Source organism: Cervus canadensis, chromosome 28 (assembly GCF_019320065.1).
Source record: "Cervus canadensis isolate Bull #8, Minnesota chromosome 28, ASM1932006v1, whole genome shotgun sequence".
In the NCBI taxonomy this organism is placed as follows: Eukaryota; Metazoa; Chordata; class Mammalia; order Artiodactyla; family Cervidae; genus Cervus; species Cervus canadensis.
The window spans coordinates 21,603,114-21,623,847 of NC_057413.1; the positions used below are offsets into that span (position 1 = coordinate 21,603,114).

The 20,734-nt window shown below is 37.9% G+C and overlaps 2 protein-coding genes across 2 annotated transcripts; both read left to right on the forward strand.

The window, feature by feature from the left end:
- Positions 1–1,829: 1,829 nt before the first annotated feature.
- Positions 1,830–2,768, forward strand: LOC122429419 (olfactory receptor 2B6-like). The gene has a single exon (XM_043449715.1). The coding sequence runs from the start codon at positions 1,830–1,832 to the stop codon at positions 2,766–2,768; it is 939 nt and encodes a 312-aa protein (XP_043305650.1).
- A 7,086-nt stretch (positions 2,769–9,854) lies between these two features.
- Positions 9,855–11,114, forward strand: LOC122429248 (centriole, cilia and spindle-associated protein-like). The gene has a single exon (XM_043449484.1). It carries the CDS (start codon positions 9,855–9,857, stop codon positions 10,716–10,718), a length of 864 nt encoding a protein of 287 aa, XP_043305419.1. The 3' UTR covers positions 10,719–11,114.
- Positions 11,115–20,734: the final 9,620 nt, after the last annotated feature.

The window sequence follows — 20,734 nt, forward strand, 5'->3', positions numbered from 1 at the left end:
GAAGTAGATTAAAAATTTTATTAAAATGTCATGGTACTTGAGAGCTAAAAGCAATGAAATATCATGAGAACGAGATGGGAAAGATTAAAAATCTAGGATAGAATTATACAACTTAAATACACATCTTTGGAAACTTGAAATCTGAATTTATACTCTATCTCACTACCTGATTGAAGGAATTGATTGCTTTTTGATATTTAGAACCTCCCTAGTTATTAGCAAACAATTGGGATAGATGAATAACAATATCTTAAAATATGGATACTAAAATCCCCTTTGTCAAAGGGTTTGGGATTGGTACTAAATGATTTAATGGGTGTAAAATGCTTCCTGTAGTGTTTGACATAAGGGCTCATTCAGGATTAGCTGGAATTATTATTTTATTATTATATTACACACATCTGACCTAGGGGTAGTGTGGAATCAAAGGGTCATATAGTGACATCTTCACCCTGAGTAACTTTATGTGACACTTCCCACGATGGCTTTGAGCATTTAATGAAATAGAGAATGTGAAAATTGTGCTTTGCAACCCGACAAATGTAATCTATTGCCCCTAAACCAATAAGCCTCTGATCCTAAACTGGATTAAAGATTTTCCTCCTGGTCCACTTCCCTGGACATTAAGATTGAATTTGTAGCTACAAAGAATTAAGTAAATCATTGATAACTGCCTAAATTCTTATATGCAAACAGGATAAGTCCACTCAATAAAGAAAAATTCCTATGAGATAGATAAATAAAATTTAACATGAAAAATCAATAGCTCAGTTTAAACGAAGTAGTTATGCAAGAAAATTTACACTGCAAACAAAATTTTGAATAAAGGAAAACATATGTTGTAGTTAAACTCTCTCAGTTTATGCTTCACAAAACTGACAGGAAAATGTTTAAATTTCTTGCTCAATTCTAAATTACAAAGATGGATTTGAATAAAACCTACCTTATCAGTTCCTAAGACAATGATGTAACTCTTCAACTATAATAATATACTTGTATCTGAACAAGGCTACCTTGATGATGCTTAAGTGCAGGGTTTTAACCATGTCCTTCTTGGGCTACAGCTACCCTAACACTTTTAGTCTTAATGTTTCAGTAATATCTTGCAGCAGTGATTCTGAAAAAGACCCATTTGATTCCTAGTTCCCATGCCACATTTACTGTACTAGGCACCTGAAGATAGGAACAAATAAACATCATTTTAACTGTCTCCTCATCTGATATGTACACAAGCAAAGTATAAAAAGCATTATTTTGGAGTATCCAAAACAGAGTCACTTCTATTTGACATTTAATCCTCACCATAGCCCAAGGACATAGTTATTGTCATCTTTATCATTTTGTTGTTGTTGAGTCTCTAAGTCATGTCCAACTCTTTTCCGACCCCATGGACTGAAGCCCACCAAGCTCTTCTGTCCATGGGATTTCCCAGGAAAGAATACTGGAGTGGGTTGCTGTTTCCTTCTCCAGGGGATCTTCCTGACCCAGAGACTGAACCCACGTCTCCTGCGTTGCAGGCAGATTCTTTACCACTGTGCCACTGAGAAGCCCCATCTTTATTATACATAAAACAGAATTCAATTTCAAAAATGTTAGATTACTTAAAGTAGTTACCTTTATTTTGTAAACTCATGAAAAGGAATTTAAATCACATGGTGTCACTTTCTTTTCATTATCTTCCTCCCTCCCTCCCCCACCCAGTTACTATACCCAATCTTTTATGACTGGATGCCTAATTGCACACACTGCATAATTGTGTTTTGTCATTTCTCACAATATTTCTACCTTTCTTGCCATTTCCCTGTTATAGGTGAAACAAATTGAAGATAATGGAACTAATTAACAAAAGCCATCCTGAAGAGTTTATTCTACTAGGTTTTGCTGACCGTCCTTGGCTAGAGCTTCCTCTATTCATTATTCTGCTTATAACATACCCCATGGCCATGATGGGAAACATAGCCATCATTCTGGTGTCCAAATTAGAACCCTGTCTGCACAGCCCCATGTATTTCTTCCTCACCAACCTCTCCTTTTTGGACATGTGCTACACCACAAGCATTGTCCCTCAGATGCTCTTTAACCTGGGAACGTCTAAGAAGACTATCAGCTATATGGGGTGTGCAGTTCAGCTTTATTTCTTCCACATAATGGGGGGCACAGAATGTCTGCTTTTGGCTGTTATGTCTTTTGATCGCTACATGGCCATCTGCAAGCCTCTACACTACACCCTCATCATGAATCAGCGCGTCTGTATCTTATTAGCGGCCACCGTGTGGCTGACTGGAATGACCTATGCTATCTCAGAGGCCACTGTCACATTACAGTTACCACTGTGTGGTCACAATACCCTGGACCACTTGCTGTGTGAGATTCCTGTTCTGATAAAGACTGCCTGTGGTGAAAAGGGTGCTAATGAGCTCACACTCTCTGTGGTATGTACTTTTATGTTAGCTGTACCGCTATGCTTAATTCTTGTTTCCTATGCTTGTATTGGACATGCTGTATTTAAGATTAAATCTTCAGAGGGAAGGAAAAAAGCCTTTGGGACATGTTCTTCCCATCTCATTGTAGTTTTCTTATTTTATGGCCCAGGTATCAGCATGTACCTTCAGCCCCCCTCCTCCATCTCAAGAGACCAGCCCAAGTTCATGGCTCTGTTCTATGGAGTGGTGACTCCTGCACTCAACCCTTTCATCTACACTCTGAGGAATAAGGATGTAAAGGGGGCACTGGGCAATCTGATGAGGAGCATTTTCACTTCCAAGTGATAGTTGGCAGACATCAGATGAAATTATTTACCCATTTAGTAGGTATATAGAGGTTTCTTTAATAACTCATTCTTATCTCCTGTTTCACCAGATCATGTCAAATATTCTTGCAAAGAACATTATGTCTCTCATATTCTCTATGGTGTTAGGCAATGGTGATACTTGGCTAGTATGTACCAGTAATGGCTACAGTCCATGGGATCATAAAGAGTTGGACACAACTGAGCAACTAAGTACAGCACAGCATTTGCACCTTGTTTGTGGAATTTATAAAAAATAGTTTCATTCCATACTGAAATTATAACTTTTAAGTAGCAAAAATAAAAGATACTAATAATGATATAAATTATAACATAAAAGCATTAGTTCAAGCTAATCTTGATGACAACCATCAGTGGACTTCCTATGACCATTTCACCTAAGAAACATTTTATTCTCTCCAAAAGATTGGCCAGAATAAGCAGGCAGCATGGTGCCATTGTGGATTCAGGGTGAGGCACTCTACACCTAGGCCAACCATTAATTAGTCTCATAAGTTTATCAACCTCCATTTATCTAGATGCTTTGTTGCTTTTTTTCTTTTTTTCTTGTTGTATATGCTTAGTCATGTCTGACTTTTTGCGAGCCTATGGACTGTAGAACAACACGCTCCTCTGTCCATGGGATTTTCTAGGCAAGAATACTAGAGTGAGTTGCCATTTCCTACTCCAGGGATCCTCCTGACCCAGGGATCGAACCCACCTCCCAGTGTCTCCTGCATTGGCAGGTGGATTCTTTACCAACTGCACCACCTGGGAAGCCCTATTTAGATGTTACTAGTTAATTAAAAACATATTGTCTATTGTACAACACAAGAAATATACCAATATTTTATAATAAGTATAAATAGAGTATACCCTTTAAAAATTGTGAATCACTGTGTTGAATACCTATAACTTATATAATATTGTACATCAACTATATCTCAATATTTCAAATTAAAAAATACTTTATCACTCTTATTTAATAAAAGTGTGCAGTATTCTGTATTTTTAACTAAAGAATGTGTCATTAAATATTAAATAAAATATATGGACAAGACATGTGGATAAGTTTCTTAATGTTCCTTTTAAATGTCATAAGCATGAGGCTTCCACGTTAGTGAGAGAAAAATGTAATGATATTACTGTTGAACCACAATGTGAAAACATATTCATGCATAATGGTAACAGTCATGAATGCCTTTTGAAACTGCAAGAATCAGTATGAAAAAGAAATAATTTGTATTTCTAGAATGAAAAACAACTTGACTACTTCAACTATATTAGTATATTTTTAATGCTTAGAATATGTATCATCAAATGTTGAAAGTGTTAAACTTAGTGCAAGAATCCACACTCAACAGAAAACTTTGTCAAAAAGTTACATTTCTGAAAGCAAATTAAAGATTTTATAGTTATCTGGTATTGAATTAATATGGTGAGAAATCAACATAATGTTGTATAGTGAAAAATTAACAGGTACAAACAAGAGTCATTTGGACTTGTCTGGAATGTCTTCTGATGTAATCAAGATTTATGGAAATTACTGGAGGAGAATTCATATGTTATCCTGAACAAGAATCAACTGCAAACCAGATGCACTTTTTAAAAATATTTATATTTTACTTATTTATTTAGCTGTGCTTGGTCTTAGTTGTGGCACACAGGATATTTGATCTTCGTTGCATAATGTAGGATCTAGTTCCCTGACCAGAGATCAAACCTGGGCCCCTTGCATTAAGAGTGTGCAGTCTTAGCCACACTGAACCCCAGACCTATATTTTTAAATAGAGCAGATCATCTGGTGCTTAGTCCAGTTCTTGAGACAAATAAACTTTGGTATGTTTAGTTTGGAAAAAGTTCTAAATAACTATAAAATTTGGCTGATGGGTGGCTGATTGCCAAAAAATGTTTCTAAGGTTCACACACACACACAGCAATGAAAACAAAAATTCTGTGATATCAAATAACATCTCTGATCATTCTTATTAAAGATATATTTTGTCTAACAGTCTTACTTACATAAAAATGGTAGTTTTTAGAGTGAAGGGCAAAACCCAACAAGAGTTATGTTGAAAGCTTATAGAGCTGTTAAGACTGCTTCCTTAAATAATCTGCTACTTTCCAGGCCTATAAGATAACACATTTCAGAACTGTGAATGTCTTCCACACAAAATTCAATAGTGCTAAAATATACCTTCAGGAATGGGATTCTTACCCTCTTTAAACTGCACAATCTCATGACTCATAATCTAATCCAAAAACAGCAAGGAGCACAAGAAGTCTTGCAGAGGTAACGAATATTTTACTATATTGTTTGTGGAAAGAGTATCATGGGTACAGACACGTCTAAACTCACCACAATGTATCCTTAAATATATACAGCTTTTTGCATACTAAGTATACCTTAATAAATTTCTTTAAAATACATGTGAATCTGGAACAAAGGAAGAATACTAATCTAATTCCAAACAAAGAGGAAGAATTAGAGAGTTTTTCTAGGAACAGATGACAAAAAAATTGAATATTTAGTAGAAATATGTATGGATATATCACTGACTGAGGCAACTTCATAATCAAAAAATGTTTAAGAGCTCACAACTATTTTCTTTGCAGATCTATGGAAAAAATCTTAAAATTTGTATGGAAACACAACAGACACCCAAACAGCCAAAACAGTCTTAAGAAAGAAAAGTGGAGCTGGATGAATCTGGCTCCCTTACTTTAGACTCTTGCAGGCAGATTCTTACTGTCAGAGCCACCAGGGAAGCCCATAGTATAAAGCTATAGTCATCAAAATAATATGGTACTGGCACAAAGACGGACATGTAGATCAATGGAACAGAACAGAAAGTCCAGAAATAAGCTCATGTATCTATGATCAATTAATCTACAACAAAGGAGGCAAAAGTATACAATGGAGAAAAGACAGTCTCTTCAATAAGTGGTGCTAGGAAAACTGGACAGTTACATGTAAAGGAATGAAATCAGAACATTCTCTAACATTATACATAAAAATAAACTCAAAATGGATTAAAGACCTAAAATCTAAGGCCAGATACTATAAAACTCTTAGAGAAAAACATAGGCAGAACACCCTTTGACATAAATTACAGCAATATTTCTGGGGGATCTATCTCCTAGATCAATGAAAATAAAAACAGAAATTAACAAATGGGACCTAATTAAACTTAAAAATCTTTTGCACAGCAACGGAAACCATAAACAAAATGAAAAGACAATTCACAGAAGGGGAGAAAATATTTGCAAATGTTATGACTGAGAAGAGATTAATCTTGTTCAATATCAATTCAATATCAAAAAAAAACAACCCAATAAAAAAAATGGACAGAAGATTTAAATAGACATTTCTCCAAAGAAGACAAACAGATGACCAAAAGCACATGACAAGATGCTCACCATACTAAACACTAGAAAAATGGAAATCAAAACTACAAGTGATATCACCTCACACCAGTCAGAATGGTCATCATCAAAAAGTCTACAAACAATAAATGCTGGAGAAGTTGTGGTGAAAAGGGAACTCTCCTACACTCTTGATGGGAATGCAAATTGGTACAGACACTGTGGAGAACAGTATAGAGGTTCATTAAACTAAAAAGAGAACTACTTAATCATTCAGAAATTCCACTCCTGGGCATATACCCTGCTGCTGCTGCTAAGTCGCTTCAGTCGTGTCCAACTCTGTGCGACCCCATAGACAGCAGCCCACCAGGCTCCTCCGTCCCTGGGATTCTCCAGGAAAGAATACTGGAGTGGGTTGCCATTTCCTTCTCCCTGAGAAAGCCTTAATTCAAAGAGACTCATGTACCCTAATGTTCACTGCAGCACTATTAAATAGCCAAGACATGGAAGCAACCTAAATGTCCATCAACAGATGAATGGACAAAGAAGATGTGGTACATATATATAACAGAATTACTCAGCCATTAAAAAAGAATGAAATAATGCCATTTGCAGCAATATGGATGGACCTAGAGATTATCATACTAAGTGAAGTATGACAGGAAAATACAAATGTATGACAAATATCTTATGAAATCACTTATATGTGCAATCTAAAAAAATTATGCCAATAAACTTATCTACAAAACAGAAACAGACTCACAGGCTTTAAAAAACAAAGCTATGGTGATCAAAGAAGAGAGGTGGGGAGGCGAGGGATAAATTAGGAGGTTGGGATTAACATATGCACATTGTGCTGTGCTGTGCTGTGCTTAGTCGTTCAGTCATATTAGACTCTTTGCGACCCCATGTATTGTAGCCTGCCAGGCTTCTCTGTCCATGGGAATTCTCCAGGAAAGAATACTGGAGTGGGCTTCTATGCCCACCTCCAGGATTTACACACTACTATGTATAAAGTAGATAATCAACCTGTATAGCACAGGGAACTCTAATCTATACTATTTAATAATTTATATGGGAAAAGAATGTGAAAAAGAATAGAAATAAGTATGTGCTGTGCAGTGCTTAGTCACTTAATCATGTCCAACTCTTTGCGACCCCATGGACTGTAGCCCACCAGGCTCCTCTGTCCATGGGGGTTCTCCAGGCAAGAACACTAGACTGGGTTGTCATGCCCTCCTCCAGGGATCTTCCTAACCCAGGGATCGAACCCAGATCTCCCACATTGCAGGCATATTCTTTACCATCTGAGCCACCAGGGAGTATAAGTACATGTATGACTAAATCACTTTGTTATACATCTGAAACTAACACACTGTATATCAAATATACTCCAATATAAAAAATAAAGAATTGAACATAAGATATGAGGGGAAAAAAACACAACTATTCAGAAGCTGCCATTGTTTAGTAAATGTGTTAGATACTTTGTGTTTAAAATCTTATCTAACAAAGCTAGTGGAGGTGATGGAATTCTAGTTGAACTATTTCAAATTCTAAAAGACGATGCTGTGAAAGTGCTGCACTCAATACGCCAGCAAATATGAAAATCTCAGCAGTGGCCACAGGACTGGAAAAGGTCAGTTTTCATTCCAATCCCAATGAAAGGCAATGCCAAAGAATGCTCAAACTACCGCACAATTGCAATCATCTCACATGCTAGTAAAGTAATGCTCAAAATTCTTCAAGCCAGGCTTCAGCAATACATGAACCGTGAACTTCCAGATGTTCAAGCTGGTTTTAGAAAAGAAGAACCAGAGATCAAATTGCCAACATCCACTGGATCATTGAAAAAGCAAAAGAGTTACAGAAAAACATCTATTTCTGCTTTATTGACTATGCCAAAGCCTTTGACTGTGTGGACCACAATGAACTGAACTGAAATGAACTGAACTGAACTGAAGTCGCTCAGTCGTGTCCGGCTCTTTGCAACCCCATGGACTGTAGCCCACCAGGCTCCTCTGTCCATGAGATTCTCCAGGCAAGAATACTGGAGTGGGTTGCCATTTCCTTCTCCAGGGGATCTTCCCAACCCAGGGATCAAACCCAGGTCTCCCTCAGTGTAGGAAGACGCTTTAACCTCTGAGCCACCAGGGAACCACAACAAACTGTGGAAAATTCTGAAAGAGATGGGAATACCAGACCACCTGACCTGCCTCTTGAGAAATCTGTATGCAGGTCAGCAAACAACAGTTAGAACTGGACATGGAACAACAGACTGGTTCCAATTTGGGAAAGGAGTATGCCAAGGCTGTATACTGTCACCCTGCTTATTTAACTTATATGCAGAGTACATCATGAGAAACGCTGGGCTGGATGAAACACAAGTTGGAATCAAGACTGCCAGGAGAAATATCAATAACCTCAGATATGCAGATGACACCACCCTTATGGCAGAAAGCGAAGAAGAACTAAAGAGCCTCTTGATGAAAGTGAAAGAGGAGAGTGAAAAAGTTGGCTTAAAGCTTAACATTCAGAAAACTAAGATCATGGCATCTGGTCCCATCACTTCATTGGAAATAGATGGGGAAACAGAGGAAACAGTGGCTGACTATTTTTGGGGGCTCCAAAATCACTGCAAATGGTGATTGCAGCCATGAAATTAAAAGACACTTATTCCTTGGAAAGAAATTTATGACCAACTTAGACAGCATATTAAAAAGCAGAGACATTACTTTGCCAACAAAGGTCTGTCTAGTCAAGGCTATGGTTTTTCCAGTAGTCATGTATGGATGTAAGAGTTGGACTATAAAGAAAGCTGAGTGCCAGAGAATTGATGCTTTTGAACCGTGGTGTTGGAGAAGACTCTTGAGAGTCCCTTGGACTGGAAGGAGATCCAACCAGTCCATCCTAAAGGAGATCAGTCCCAAGTGTTCAGTGGAAGAACTGATGTTGAAGCTGAAACTCCAATACTTTGCCCACGTGATGCAAAGAGCTGACTCATTTGAAAAGGCCCTGATGCTGGGCAAGATTGAAGGCAGGAGGAGAAGAGGACTTCAGAGGATGAGATGGTTGGATGGCATCACCAACTCAATGGACATGAGTTTGGGTAAACTCCAGGAATTGGTGAAGGACAGGAAGGCCTAGCGTGCTGCAGTCCATGGGGTCGCAAAGAGTCAGACACAACTGAGCAACTGAATTGAACTGAACTAATCTTCAATAATCCTCAATTCAGTTCAATTCAGTCGCTCAGTCGTGTCCGAGTCTTTGCGACCCCATGAATCGTAGCACGCCAGGCCTCCCTGTCCATCACCAACTCTAGGAGTTTACTCAAACTCATGCCCATTGAGTCGGTGATGCCATCCAGCCATCTCATCCTCTGTCCTCCATCAATAATCCTAAAAGGCTATAATTTTCCAAATTTGGTACATAATTTAATTGTGCTCATTAACTCTTAGGCTTCAATACTTTATGTCTATATTGGAATTTGAAAGTCTTTCAGTTACCAAATTATGGTTTTTTTTCTACCATATAACAAGGTATTTGTAAAGATGACAGACATTTAAGATTATGCATTCATATGATGAATAACTCATTTGTCTCAAGCTGAAGATTTCATGGGGCAGTATGCATATAAAATTGAAAAAGGGATATACATTGAATGAGAACCAGGGACCAGAAATGAAGGTAATATTAAAGAATGTGGGGGGTGTGGCGTGCTTCTGCGTCGTGTCGTGGGTTCCGTAGGCGACCGCGCGGCGCGGAAGGCGGGCGTTCGGGGCCGGCGCGGGGCATCTTGTCCCCGGGGAGCGGCGTGAAGAGCGAGTACATGAAGCGCTACCAGGAGCCGCGCTGGGACGAGTACGGGCCTTGCTACCGTGCGCTGCGCCACTACCGCCTGGGTAGCCGGCTGCTGGAGCAGGCGCACGCGCCCTGGCTCTGGGACGACTGGGGCCAGGCCGGCGCCTCGGACGACTCGGCGTCGTCGGCGTCGTCGGGCACCGGGGCCCCCGCGCCCCAGTGCGTCCCGGCCTCGCCGCCGCCGCCCGCGGAGCCTGAGGCGCGTGGAGGGCCGGAGGAACGGGGCATGGAGGCCGCGGGGGACGCGGCGCCGCCAGCACTGCCAGTGAAAGATGTAAAAGAGAAACCTGAACGACAGATCAGGATGAGAGACCCTGAAAAATCAGCCAGCGGTCCTGACCCTCAGCAACCACCAAGTGCCTTAGCTGCCCGAGGAAGCAGGAGAGCCATCAAGAGTCCTCAGAGGTCATCCACTAAGATAAAAGAACAGAAGCACCCGTTAGCCCTCTATGGGTGGGGAGAGAAACAGACGGACACAGGAAGCCAGAAAACTCACAACGTCTGCGCTTCTGCCCCCGTGCGGGAGATCCATGAATCGGCACTGCGAGCCAAGAGCAGAAGGCAGGTGGAGAAGAGGCGGAGGGCGGCTCAGAGGCAGCGGGCTCACTCTGCTGATGTGGAGAAAAATAGGCGGGTCAAGCCTGCCTCCTCAGAGAACCCATGGATGACGGAGTATATGAGATGCTACTCTGCCAGAGCTTGAGGGAAGGAACAGTTGCTTGGACAACCTCTTTTTAAAAGTGTAAATGAAAGAAAAGAACAAAACAAAAACTAACAAAAGAAACTGGACACAGGTTTAAGAAACCAACTGATTATGCAAGGTTTTTCTTGGGGAATTTCCAAAAGATTGTCTCTTTTGATGAATCCTGGTCACCCGCCTCAGGAGTAGGGTGACAACTGAAGCCATAGACATTCGGTTATTTATGAGGAGAATTCCCTAAATCTTTGATATTCTTCTAAGGGGTTTGTTTTAAAGCATCTTAATCTTTTAAGATACTGACACCACATGCCTTTAAATGGCTGACAGATGCTTAACTTCAGTTTCTAGGTTCAGGTTAGGTGAAGCCCGTTTTCCTCCTGTTCTGAACAGCTCCTCAGATTCCAGAGCTGGCAAGCTCACGCCAGCTTGCCACAGAAGATTCCTTTTCCTTATGTGTAGTTTGCTTTGGGAAAGAATATCAAGCTAAAAGTGAATTTCAGCACTATTGTTGATACCATGTATAGTGAAAGCATTGTAGAACATTGGTAGTTCCTAAACAATTAAATGTTTTTTTGCGTTTCAGTTCAAGCACCACTTCATGTGGACTGTGATATTTAAGAACTATCTGGACTGGATGAGGGTTATCCTTTCTCTTTAAATTGTCATCTAGGCACTTATTAATAGTTTAGTTCAAGTGCATTCCAAATGAAATGTTTAGACGTAGTACTGAAGTTTCTTTTGAGTCAAAGACTGTCACTTTTTATTGAGATTTTTTAAGGACACTTAATGGGGTACCAGTCACTTGCTGCAATCTGGCCTTTTGGCACTCACCCACTGTGGAGTTTTGCCTCTGCTAGAAGAGTTTAGCAATGATACTTAGAATTTAAAATCTAAAATTTCACTTAGTAAATTGACATTGTCTTACTTACTGGGGATGGGGGACAGATTTTAAGCTACCTATTAGAGATGTGGATCACCCCTACTTTTCTCCTCCATGGAACTTACCAATAATAAAGCCTTGATGATGTACATTGTTCAGACTTTTGGTTGAAATACATTCCTCATAGGTTCCTAGCTGGTAGATTTTGTGTAGACGCTAATGTGAGGGGATGCTGCTCTGTGTATGGGCGTAGATGTGAGCATTTCAATGAAGTGTTTCCTTCTCTCCAGGACATTTGCTTCTGGGGTAGAAAGTGGTTTTGAGAAACATTTTTTCCATTTAGCAGAGGTAGGAATCTACAGTAAGGATGAATGCTAAATTCCTGATAAGAGAGAAAAAAGTACTTTGCCAGCTTACAATGTAGAGATGTATGAATGAAAATTTGGTGTTTGATGTGCATTTGAGCATTTCCTTGATATTTTTACTCTGGGTCTTTGAAGTATTATGGTTGATTTCTACAAAGATGTTTCACTCCATATAAAATCTTCACACAGTATCATCTTACATAATCATATTAAGCTTTGCAAATTCATATTGAAGAATCATGAGCTTTTTAAAAAAACTTAAAATGTGTGCGTTATTTTGAGATGAATATATAGAGAGCTCTCCTAGTCACTATGATGTATGTTTAGTAAGAGAAAGGTCTGTGTGTTGTCCAAAATGTCCTTGCTAGGGATTCTGGTGAATCTTGCTGTTATTATAGTCCTTAAACACTGCAGGCACCTAAAGATGAAATTTCTGTGGTAATGTGGTGGTGGAAACTGTTCCTTTAAAACCACTTCCTGCATGTATAGTTTCAACCACCAGCTCCAGTACTCTGTTCCTGTTGTAGCTGACAGTCTTAGGAAGTGGGGAGTAGCTCAGGTCCATGCTGATGGACTGCCTTAGAAACCCGACCCCTCAAGGTCCTGAGCAAGCCAGACTCTCTCCTTTAAAACACAGACTTGTATTTAATATGCTTAATTACTACTGCAAACTCCACATGCAGATCTGGAAGAACCTAGAAGGTGATATTGGCCAGTATTTCCCCCCTTTTAAGTAGAGGACCAATGAACAAGATTTTTTTAAGTGTTTTTAATGTGCGTGAACAATGAATGAGTCAATATGAAGTGACTAGGAGTCCCCTTCCTGTGTCCAAGCCATTAGTTGGTTAGGGTTTCGTTTTGTTCTTTCTCTTTAGGGGTAAAGATGACCTTTTGAACCTACAAAATTTTTAAGTTGTAACAACTTGATGTCCTACTTTTTCCTTCTCACTAATGTCATTGTGATCATGTTCTTATTCCTTGAGACAACTTATGAAATAGTGAGGTAATTTAAAATCGCCTTTCATGTTGAAAAGTTTGAAACTGAGAATCCACTGATATTTAAAATATAGATTGAAATAACTGCTGCATAAGAGTCTCTTTTTAAAATTTTACCTTTTAAGTTCTTAATTAAAACAACTTGTAACATATTTCCTGTGTTTACTAAAAGCAATAATAGAATATTAAGTAACACCGGAATACTTCTGCTGGGCTGAGGTGAATGAGACTAGGAATCTGTCCTTTTTCTTCCTTTTAAAACCTAAAAGACTGCTCTATTTATGAGGTTTCAAGATGCTTGTACTCCCCCACTGCCAGAAAATTCCCAAGTACCTATATACATTTCTTTTAAAGTCTACTAAAAGTAAAATAGGGTATAGTTTATCTGAATTGCTTGTAATGTAGTAAGCACACATTTGTGGTGCTTTTTATGAAATAGCTTTGTCATTGATTCGTCAGATGTAGATTACTAGTAATTTGAAAGCTTTGAACACTTTGGTGGGCAAGTGCTAACATTTCCGCTGATAGAGTTTGTGTCCGGCATAGCCTCAGCACCCAGAAGCCCCCTTTCTGTTGTGCATTTTAGCTGTCTAAGTTTGCATGACCCAGCTGGAATAGCACGGGGGTGGCTTTTGAGTGCTGAGGCTGTGCTGAACATGGACTTTGTCAGTGGGAATGTTAGTACTTGCTCATCAAAGTGTTCAAATGTATTACTGGCAAAGAGGAAGACGGGCCAAGCATATGTTAGAAGTGAAAACAACTGTCTTGTTGACTGCTTCAGTGAAAAATAGCTCAGTGGGCAGTTTTACATTTCACTGGACTAGTTAAAAAATGGTGCTAATATTTATACAGTCTGATTCTGTAGTTGGTTTGGGATCAAACTGCGAAAGCCTGACTCATGGTTCCTTACCATAGTCTTGTGTTCAGTTAAATAGTATTTAAAAAGTGATCCGAAAAGTGTGACCATGTATAATATTTGAAATGGATTTTGTGCAATAGGCTGAATAGGGAGCTGTCCACTTAGTACCAAATTCTGTGAGAGGAGCCATGTCCAGGGCTGAGGCCCAGGCTTCCTCCCAGCCTGGAAAGCTGCTCCTTCATTATTCATTTCCATTTTGAAAGTCAGGACACCTGCGTGATACACTAGAGGGCTCTTTTTGGATTTCTTTATAATTAGCAGAACTGTTTTTAAGAGCTGTCCCCCTGTGCTGTGTGTGTATTTTGAGCACTGCACTCACTTTAACATTCTAAAGGTACTAAGGCTGGGCACCTACAGTCACAGCGCTCAGGCGGTGGGAACTCGGGGCTGTGTTTTCTAAGAACTGTATGTTGCTTTTAGCTTGTACTTAATATTGCAGTTACTTGGAAAAATGTGAATAAAGTTCATTAATACTAAAAAAGAAAAAAAATAAAGAATGTGTATTTCTGTGTGTGAAGTAACAAAGACTTTAAGCCCTTTCGTTATATCAGACCTCTATTTAAGAAGACTGATGCTGCTGCTGCTGCTAAGTCACTTCAGTTGTGTCCAACTCTGTGCAGCCCCATAGACAGCAGCCCACCAGGCTCCCCCATCCCTGGGATTCTCCAGGCAAGAACACTGGAGTGGGTTGCCATTTCCTTCTCCAATGCATGAAAGTGAAAGTGAAGTCACTCAGTCGTGTCCAATGATCCCCTGGACTGCAGCCTACCAGATTCCTCCATCCATGGGATTTTCCAGGCAAGAGTACTGGAGAGGGGTGCCATCGCCTTCTCCATTTAATAAGACTACATTTAGCAAAGCAAACAATGGTTTAGAATAGGAGACACTAGAAACTTGACTAATTAAGATATTGTATCAATTTATGCAACAAATGACAAGTTCCTTGAGTAGAATAAGAGTATTAAAACATTAAAGAAGAAAAAAGTATGAAATATTGCTGTAGGAGGCTGACTTAGAAATTTCTTGAATGTGGTTTCTCTTGGGAGGAGATAAGCCAAAGAAAATGATGATGTTTTAAGTCTAGAGGACTAAGTAGGAGGTATTGATTTTATGAAATTTAATATCAAGAAAAGTAACTTTTGGAATAGAGGTTTAAAAAAATTCTAGAAAAACTAAAGTCAAATTCTAAGATATAAGTAAATATTTTATCATCTACAAGAAGAAATGGACTTCAATTGCTACAAGACAGTATAAACGTGCTTATGAAAGAGACCTTGACTAAGGGGATGAAGAGTTTTTAATTTTGTAAGATTTCCTTTTCTGGAGCAATTTTAAAAATTCAATCCATCCCAACTTAACATATTATTATAACATTTTAGGATAAAAATTGTAAGCATTAATATATTGGTATATTATATGATAAATATTTTAATAAGAATTAATACTGGGAAGCAACAGTTGGACAATAGTAGATTTTGCACATGCTTCTAACTCAGAGTTTCTGATTCTCTTCAAGGAAAGCACTCTACAGTAAAATAATAGTACTAATGGGAAACAACTTTAAGTCTCAGATTTAAGGTTCTTTATGCAGATGCAATATGTCACCTATTTTGGCATAGTGAGGAAAGGTTAGAGGCCAAGTTGGCAATGGGAAGAAGGAGTATAAAAAGCTTTGGCAAGGAAACTACTCTAAAATTAGCTTCTGAAATTTCTTGCCCTTATCCCAATATCCTCCCATTTAGTAAACAGTAGAGTTAAGTGCACCATGGAGACTTCAGCTCTTTCTAATCTCAGAGGATTCATTATCTCAGATTGGAAATTCTTGAGTAAAACAAATAATCTAGGCATATGTCTATGAATTTCACAGGAAACTACCTTGAAAGAGACAGTACAAACTACTGAGTGAATCTGAATTTATAAACGACACTTTGGAGAAAGGACTTTAATAGGACGATTAATAAATTGTTTTCACTGCTGGTCTAAATACATCAATATATCTCTTAGTATATAGTTCTTGTGTTGTTTGTTTATAAATTAATAAATATGTTAATGTTGATTACTTTCTATTTAACACATTCCATTTGCATAAGAATAATTATTGGTCCAAATATTACATATTATAGTATGTATAATAATTAAAAATAAGTGATTAGGAGTGATTTCAGCATCATGACCATGTAAGATGTTGTTTTTCGCCCCCCTTCGAAAAAACTAATTGGACTTCCAACCATGAGCAAAAGTTCCTCTGTGGGATCCAGCACTAAACACCAAGGGACCTGGGAGAAGTTTCACCCATGAGTGCATCCAGTAATAGGCAGACAGACCTCTGTATGGTCTGTGGGACCAGCAGAGCCAGTGAATCTACCTCAATCCCTTCAACAGTGTTAGACTGCTGACCAGGGCAGATGCCAACAGGTGAGAGAAAGTTTGCTGCAGCTCAACCTTCTCAGGGGGAGAATCCAACATACCATGAAGCAAAAGAGAGGGAAAGAGAGTTTGAACATAGTGGAGTGAAGACAAAGAGGTTTGACGGACTACTCATCCCCCAAGGTGTCACAGCTGAACTATATCCCACAGTGATCTATCCCATGATGGAATAGAAGGGCAGTTGTCAGTGCTCAGCTTCTCCAGTTGTGCAGGATGCTGTTAGAGAAACCTATTTCTCTCCAGCAGCACCAAGAGTACTAAGTAGGACCTCTATGTCCATGGGGAAGGGAGATATTTGGAAAGAAGCAGATAAGAATGAAAAGAGGCATGGTTTCAGTTGACTGGGCTCAGGACTTCAATAGGAAGTCTGCCCATGAACCCCTGAGAGGAATTCATTCCAAAATCTCCAGCAGGTCTGTAAGGACCCCCACTGCCTCAAGTGCTAAACCCATTCCTCTCCCAATGCTTCAGCTGCCTCTTTGTACGCTGCCAAATCTCAAAGTGAGAGCATATCTTTTAAAGGGAATGCCATCAGAAAAACAGACAAGGACCTGTGGGCAAAGGAGAAACCTCAAAATTGAGCTATAATGCCCCCTCTGGAAAACAAATGTTTTCAGCAGCCAGCCTGGTGAATTGAAAGAACCAAAGAGGGCATACATATTTACAAATGCTGCCACAAGATGGAACAGGGTGTGTTAAGGGTGTATCCAATATAAAGGCAGATAAAACCCCAGATATAACAGAACTCAGAAAAAGTATACCCCATATGAAGCCAACTAGAAAAGATTTGAGAAAGTGTCTGCTAAAAGCATCAATGCAAAACTATAGGAAACACGAAGAATGAAGAAAACGTATCATCACCAAAAAGTAGAAATAATCCTCAACAACCTAGCTCCAAGGTAAGGAATATAGCTATCTAACTGATAAAGAATTCAAAACTATTTTGGGGTAACCCAATGAGCCTCAGGAAAACAAAAAGATAATTCAACTAAATCAGAAAAATATATGAACAAAGTGAGAAATTTAGCAAAGAGAAAGATCACATAAAGAAAACTAAACAGAAATTCTGGAGCTGAAAAATTCAATGAACAAAACGAAAATGCTAAAGAGAGCATCTACAGATAGAATAAGTGAGACACAGAATAAAAAAGCTAGCAGACAAGGCTTTGAAATAACTGAATCAGAGAAGAACAAAATAAAAAGAATGAAAAAGAGAAAAGAAAGGCTGCATGATTTATGGGATTTCTTCTAGAGAGAAAATATTAATCAGAATTTCACAAGGAGGAAAGCGGAAGCAGAAAGTTTGTTTAAAGGAACATCTGATGTGAAGTAATTAGCCTCCAATTAATAAAAAGAAAAAAAAATAAAGGAACATCTGAGACCTTCTCAAACCTGTGGAGAGACTAGTCTAAGTTCAGAAATTAATAGATCGCCTCCTTATCTCAATGCAAAAGGCCTTCTTTAAGACACACTTTAATGAAACTGTCCAAAATGAAAGACAGAGAATCTTAAAACTGGCCAGAGAAAAAATAATGTAGTCTACAAATGAATTCCCATTAGGCCATTATCCAGTTTCCTAGCAGAAACCCTACAGGCCAGGAGAGAGTAGAAAGATATATTCAAGGTGATGAAACAAAAAAAAATGTCTACAATGAATACTCTATCTGACAAAGTAAATACGAAAAAGAGATAAACCTTTTTCTAGATTTTAAAAAAATGGAAGGAGTTCTTCGCCACTAGACCTGACTTTCAAGAAATGAGGCAAAGAGTTCTTCAAGCTGAAATAAATTTATGATAAAAACTGACATTAAATCATGGGACACATTGGTAAAAATTAAACACACACAGATGTGGAAAATTCTAAAACTGTAAAGAGATGGTGTGTTAAATACACTTAAATATAGAAAAAAAAGTCAAAAGAAAAGATATTCAAAATAACTATAGCTACTATAATTTGTCAGTTAATACACAATGTAGAAAGAAATTATGACACCAGAAATATAAAAGAGAATAAAATGGTAGAGCTAATTTAACTGATCAAAGTTAAGTTGCTTTCTGATTGATAGGGACTTTTTAATCTAAACAATGTTTTATGTAATCGTCATGGTAACCACAAAGCAAAAACTTAATGTAGATTCACAAAAAATAAAGAAAGGATGACTATCAGAACTTAGACTAGAGACACACATAGGCTTAAGGTGAAGGAATAGAAAAAGATATTCCATGCAAGCAGAAACCAAAGGAAATTGGGGGTAGCTATATTTACATCACAAAATAAACTTTATCCAAAACTGCAATGAGAGACATTGAATAATGATAAAGGGATCCATTCATCAAGAAACTATAACAATTGCAAATATTTATATACCCAACCCTGATGCAGCTAAATAAATTAAGCAAATACTAACAGATCTGAAGGGAGAAGTAGACAACACTACAATACAGTAATAGTAGGGGACTTCAATATCACCTTTTCAGCAATGGGTACATTACCCAGAAAGAAAATCAATTTAAAAAACTGGACTTGAACCATACTTTATACTTTATACCAATTGGACCTAACAGATTTTCATATACACCCCATCTATCAGCACAAGGATACACATTCTCTTCAAGTGTACATAGAACATTCTTGTGAGATAGATCTGATAAGTCTATGAAATTTTTCTTTTAAGTATTTTTGTTTGTGAATTGTAATTGGAATATGGTGGATTTGTATCTGAAAAAAAATTTTTTTTTCACTTAGTTCATGTTGTTTTATTCTCTCAAAGTTGGAAACAATTTTGTGCACTTTCTTTATGTGATTACTTAGAAAAAGTCTTCTTCATGTGTATCTGGAAATTTAGGCAGTGAGACATTAGGGTACTGCATGTGGTATCCCAAATAGTGGTATTTCCAAAAATGCAAGATGGTTCAAAGAATTCAGTTATGTCTTTTAAGTTTTTAAAAGTTTTTGTTTTCCTCTGTGATGCCTCACTCTATGTGGCCCCAATTATTTACTAAAAGTTCTTTTATAGACATGATTCTTGGCTCTTCATTTTCTGGAAAGTAGCTTAAGCATAATTGAATATACCCTATATACACCTAGTTGGAGATAAAGAATGAATCACAGATAAACAAAGGAGAAGACAAAGACATCAGAATCAATATAACTGCAAGCCACACAGGAAATTGAGGGGAAGATTTGGGATGTGTTTTTCATTTTAATACTTTAGGAAATAGGGTTTGAACCAATCATACCTAAACTTTAAAGGCCTCAAAAACTATAACTGGCATTTGAGTTACCATTCAAAATTCAGGTTTTGCCAAGATTTTACTTTAAATTTAATTATTCTTCAGCTCAATGTGGGTTCAGTTTAAAGTGTTATATACATAGCATACATTTCAGATGGAGATGGTGGCAATAATATAGGTAATAAAATGATACTTTGATAAAAATACATTTCTTTATTTGGAAAATGTGTTGGTTGATTTTTTATAATGAACTTTCTAACCACAAATATTCAAATCAGATTGAGTTTAAAAAGAAAAAAACAACCAGCATTTTCACACAGCTTTTATCACAAATATTTTCTAATATATTTTCACGTAGTTCTTTCAAATACCCATCGGATTCATCAACTCATTTTTCAAGAGCCTAGTACTCAGTCAACTCAGACATTCTTGATTGCTTCTTCAGTTAAGCAGCTGCAGCACGCTCTAACCTCACCTAACAAAACCTAGCCTTGGATGACCATCACTTTATGTGCTAGACAGCACAGCTTTGCAACTGATTTTTGCCTCCTTTACATGTCTCACCGACTTGAGAAAAAGGAAAATATAAGGGGCATTATTGGAAAGCCCTTTTTGGTACAATTCATCAAAATTATTTTCTTACTAATCATAATGAACTATATTAAAGAATACAGACCAAAATTTTTTTCAATATTAACTAGTATTCAAAAAATAATAACAGTGTTGGAGAAAAGATTTATCTTTCATTAAACCAAAGACAGAAGAAAAATTTTATGACAAATTTTGCCTATAAAGTGAGAAACTGAAAGACATATTCTAGGTCATTTGAAATTAAGAATATCATCTCTCCATAGGAATTTTACATCTGAATTTTATCAAGTTTTACAACAAATTCTATGCTCCATCTTCAGTTAAGTAAAGGATATTTTTATTAGATTTCTGCACTGAAAAAATTAATATTGATGTTTGATTCATATTTTACATGGCTGTTATATCCACTGAAGAGTGATTACTATTTAGGTAGACTGTGTTTAATTCCTATCTGCTACCATGAACTCTGTGACCTTGTGAGAGTACACAATAAGTGCTAATAGAGCGAGCGAATGAAAGAAGGGTTGATGTGTGGATGGGTAGATGAACTATTGGTGAAAAAGATGCTCCATTATACCATTACTGTCACAAGTATACTAGATCATTC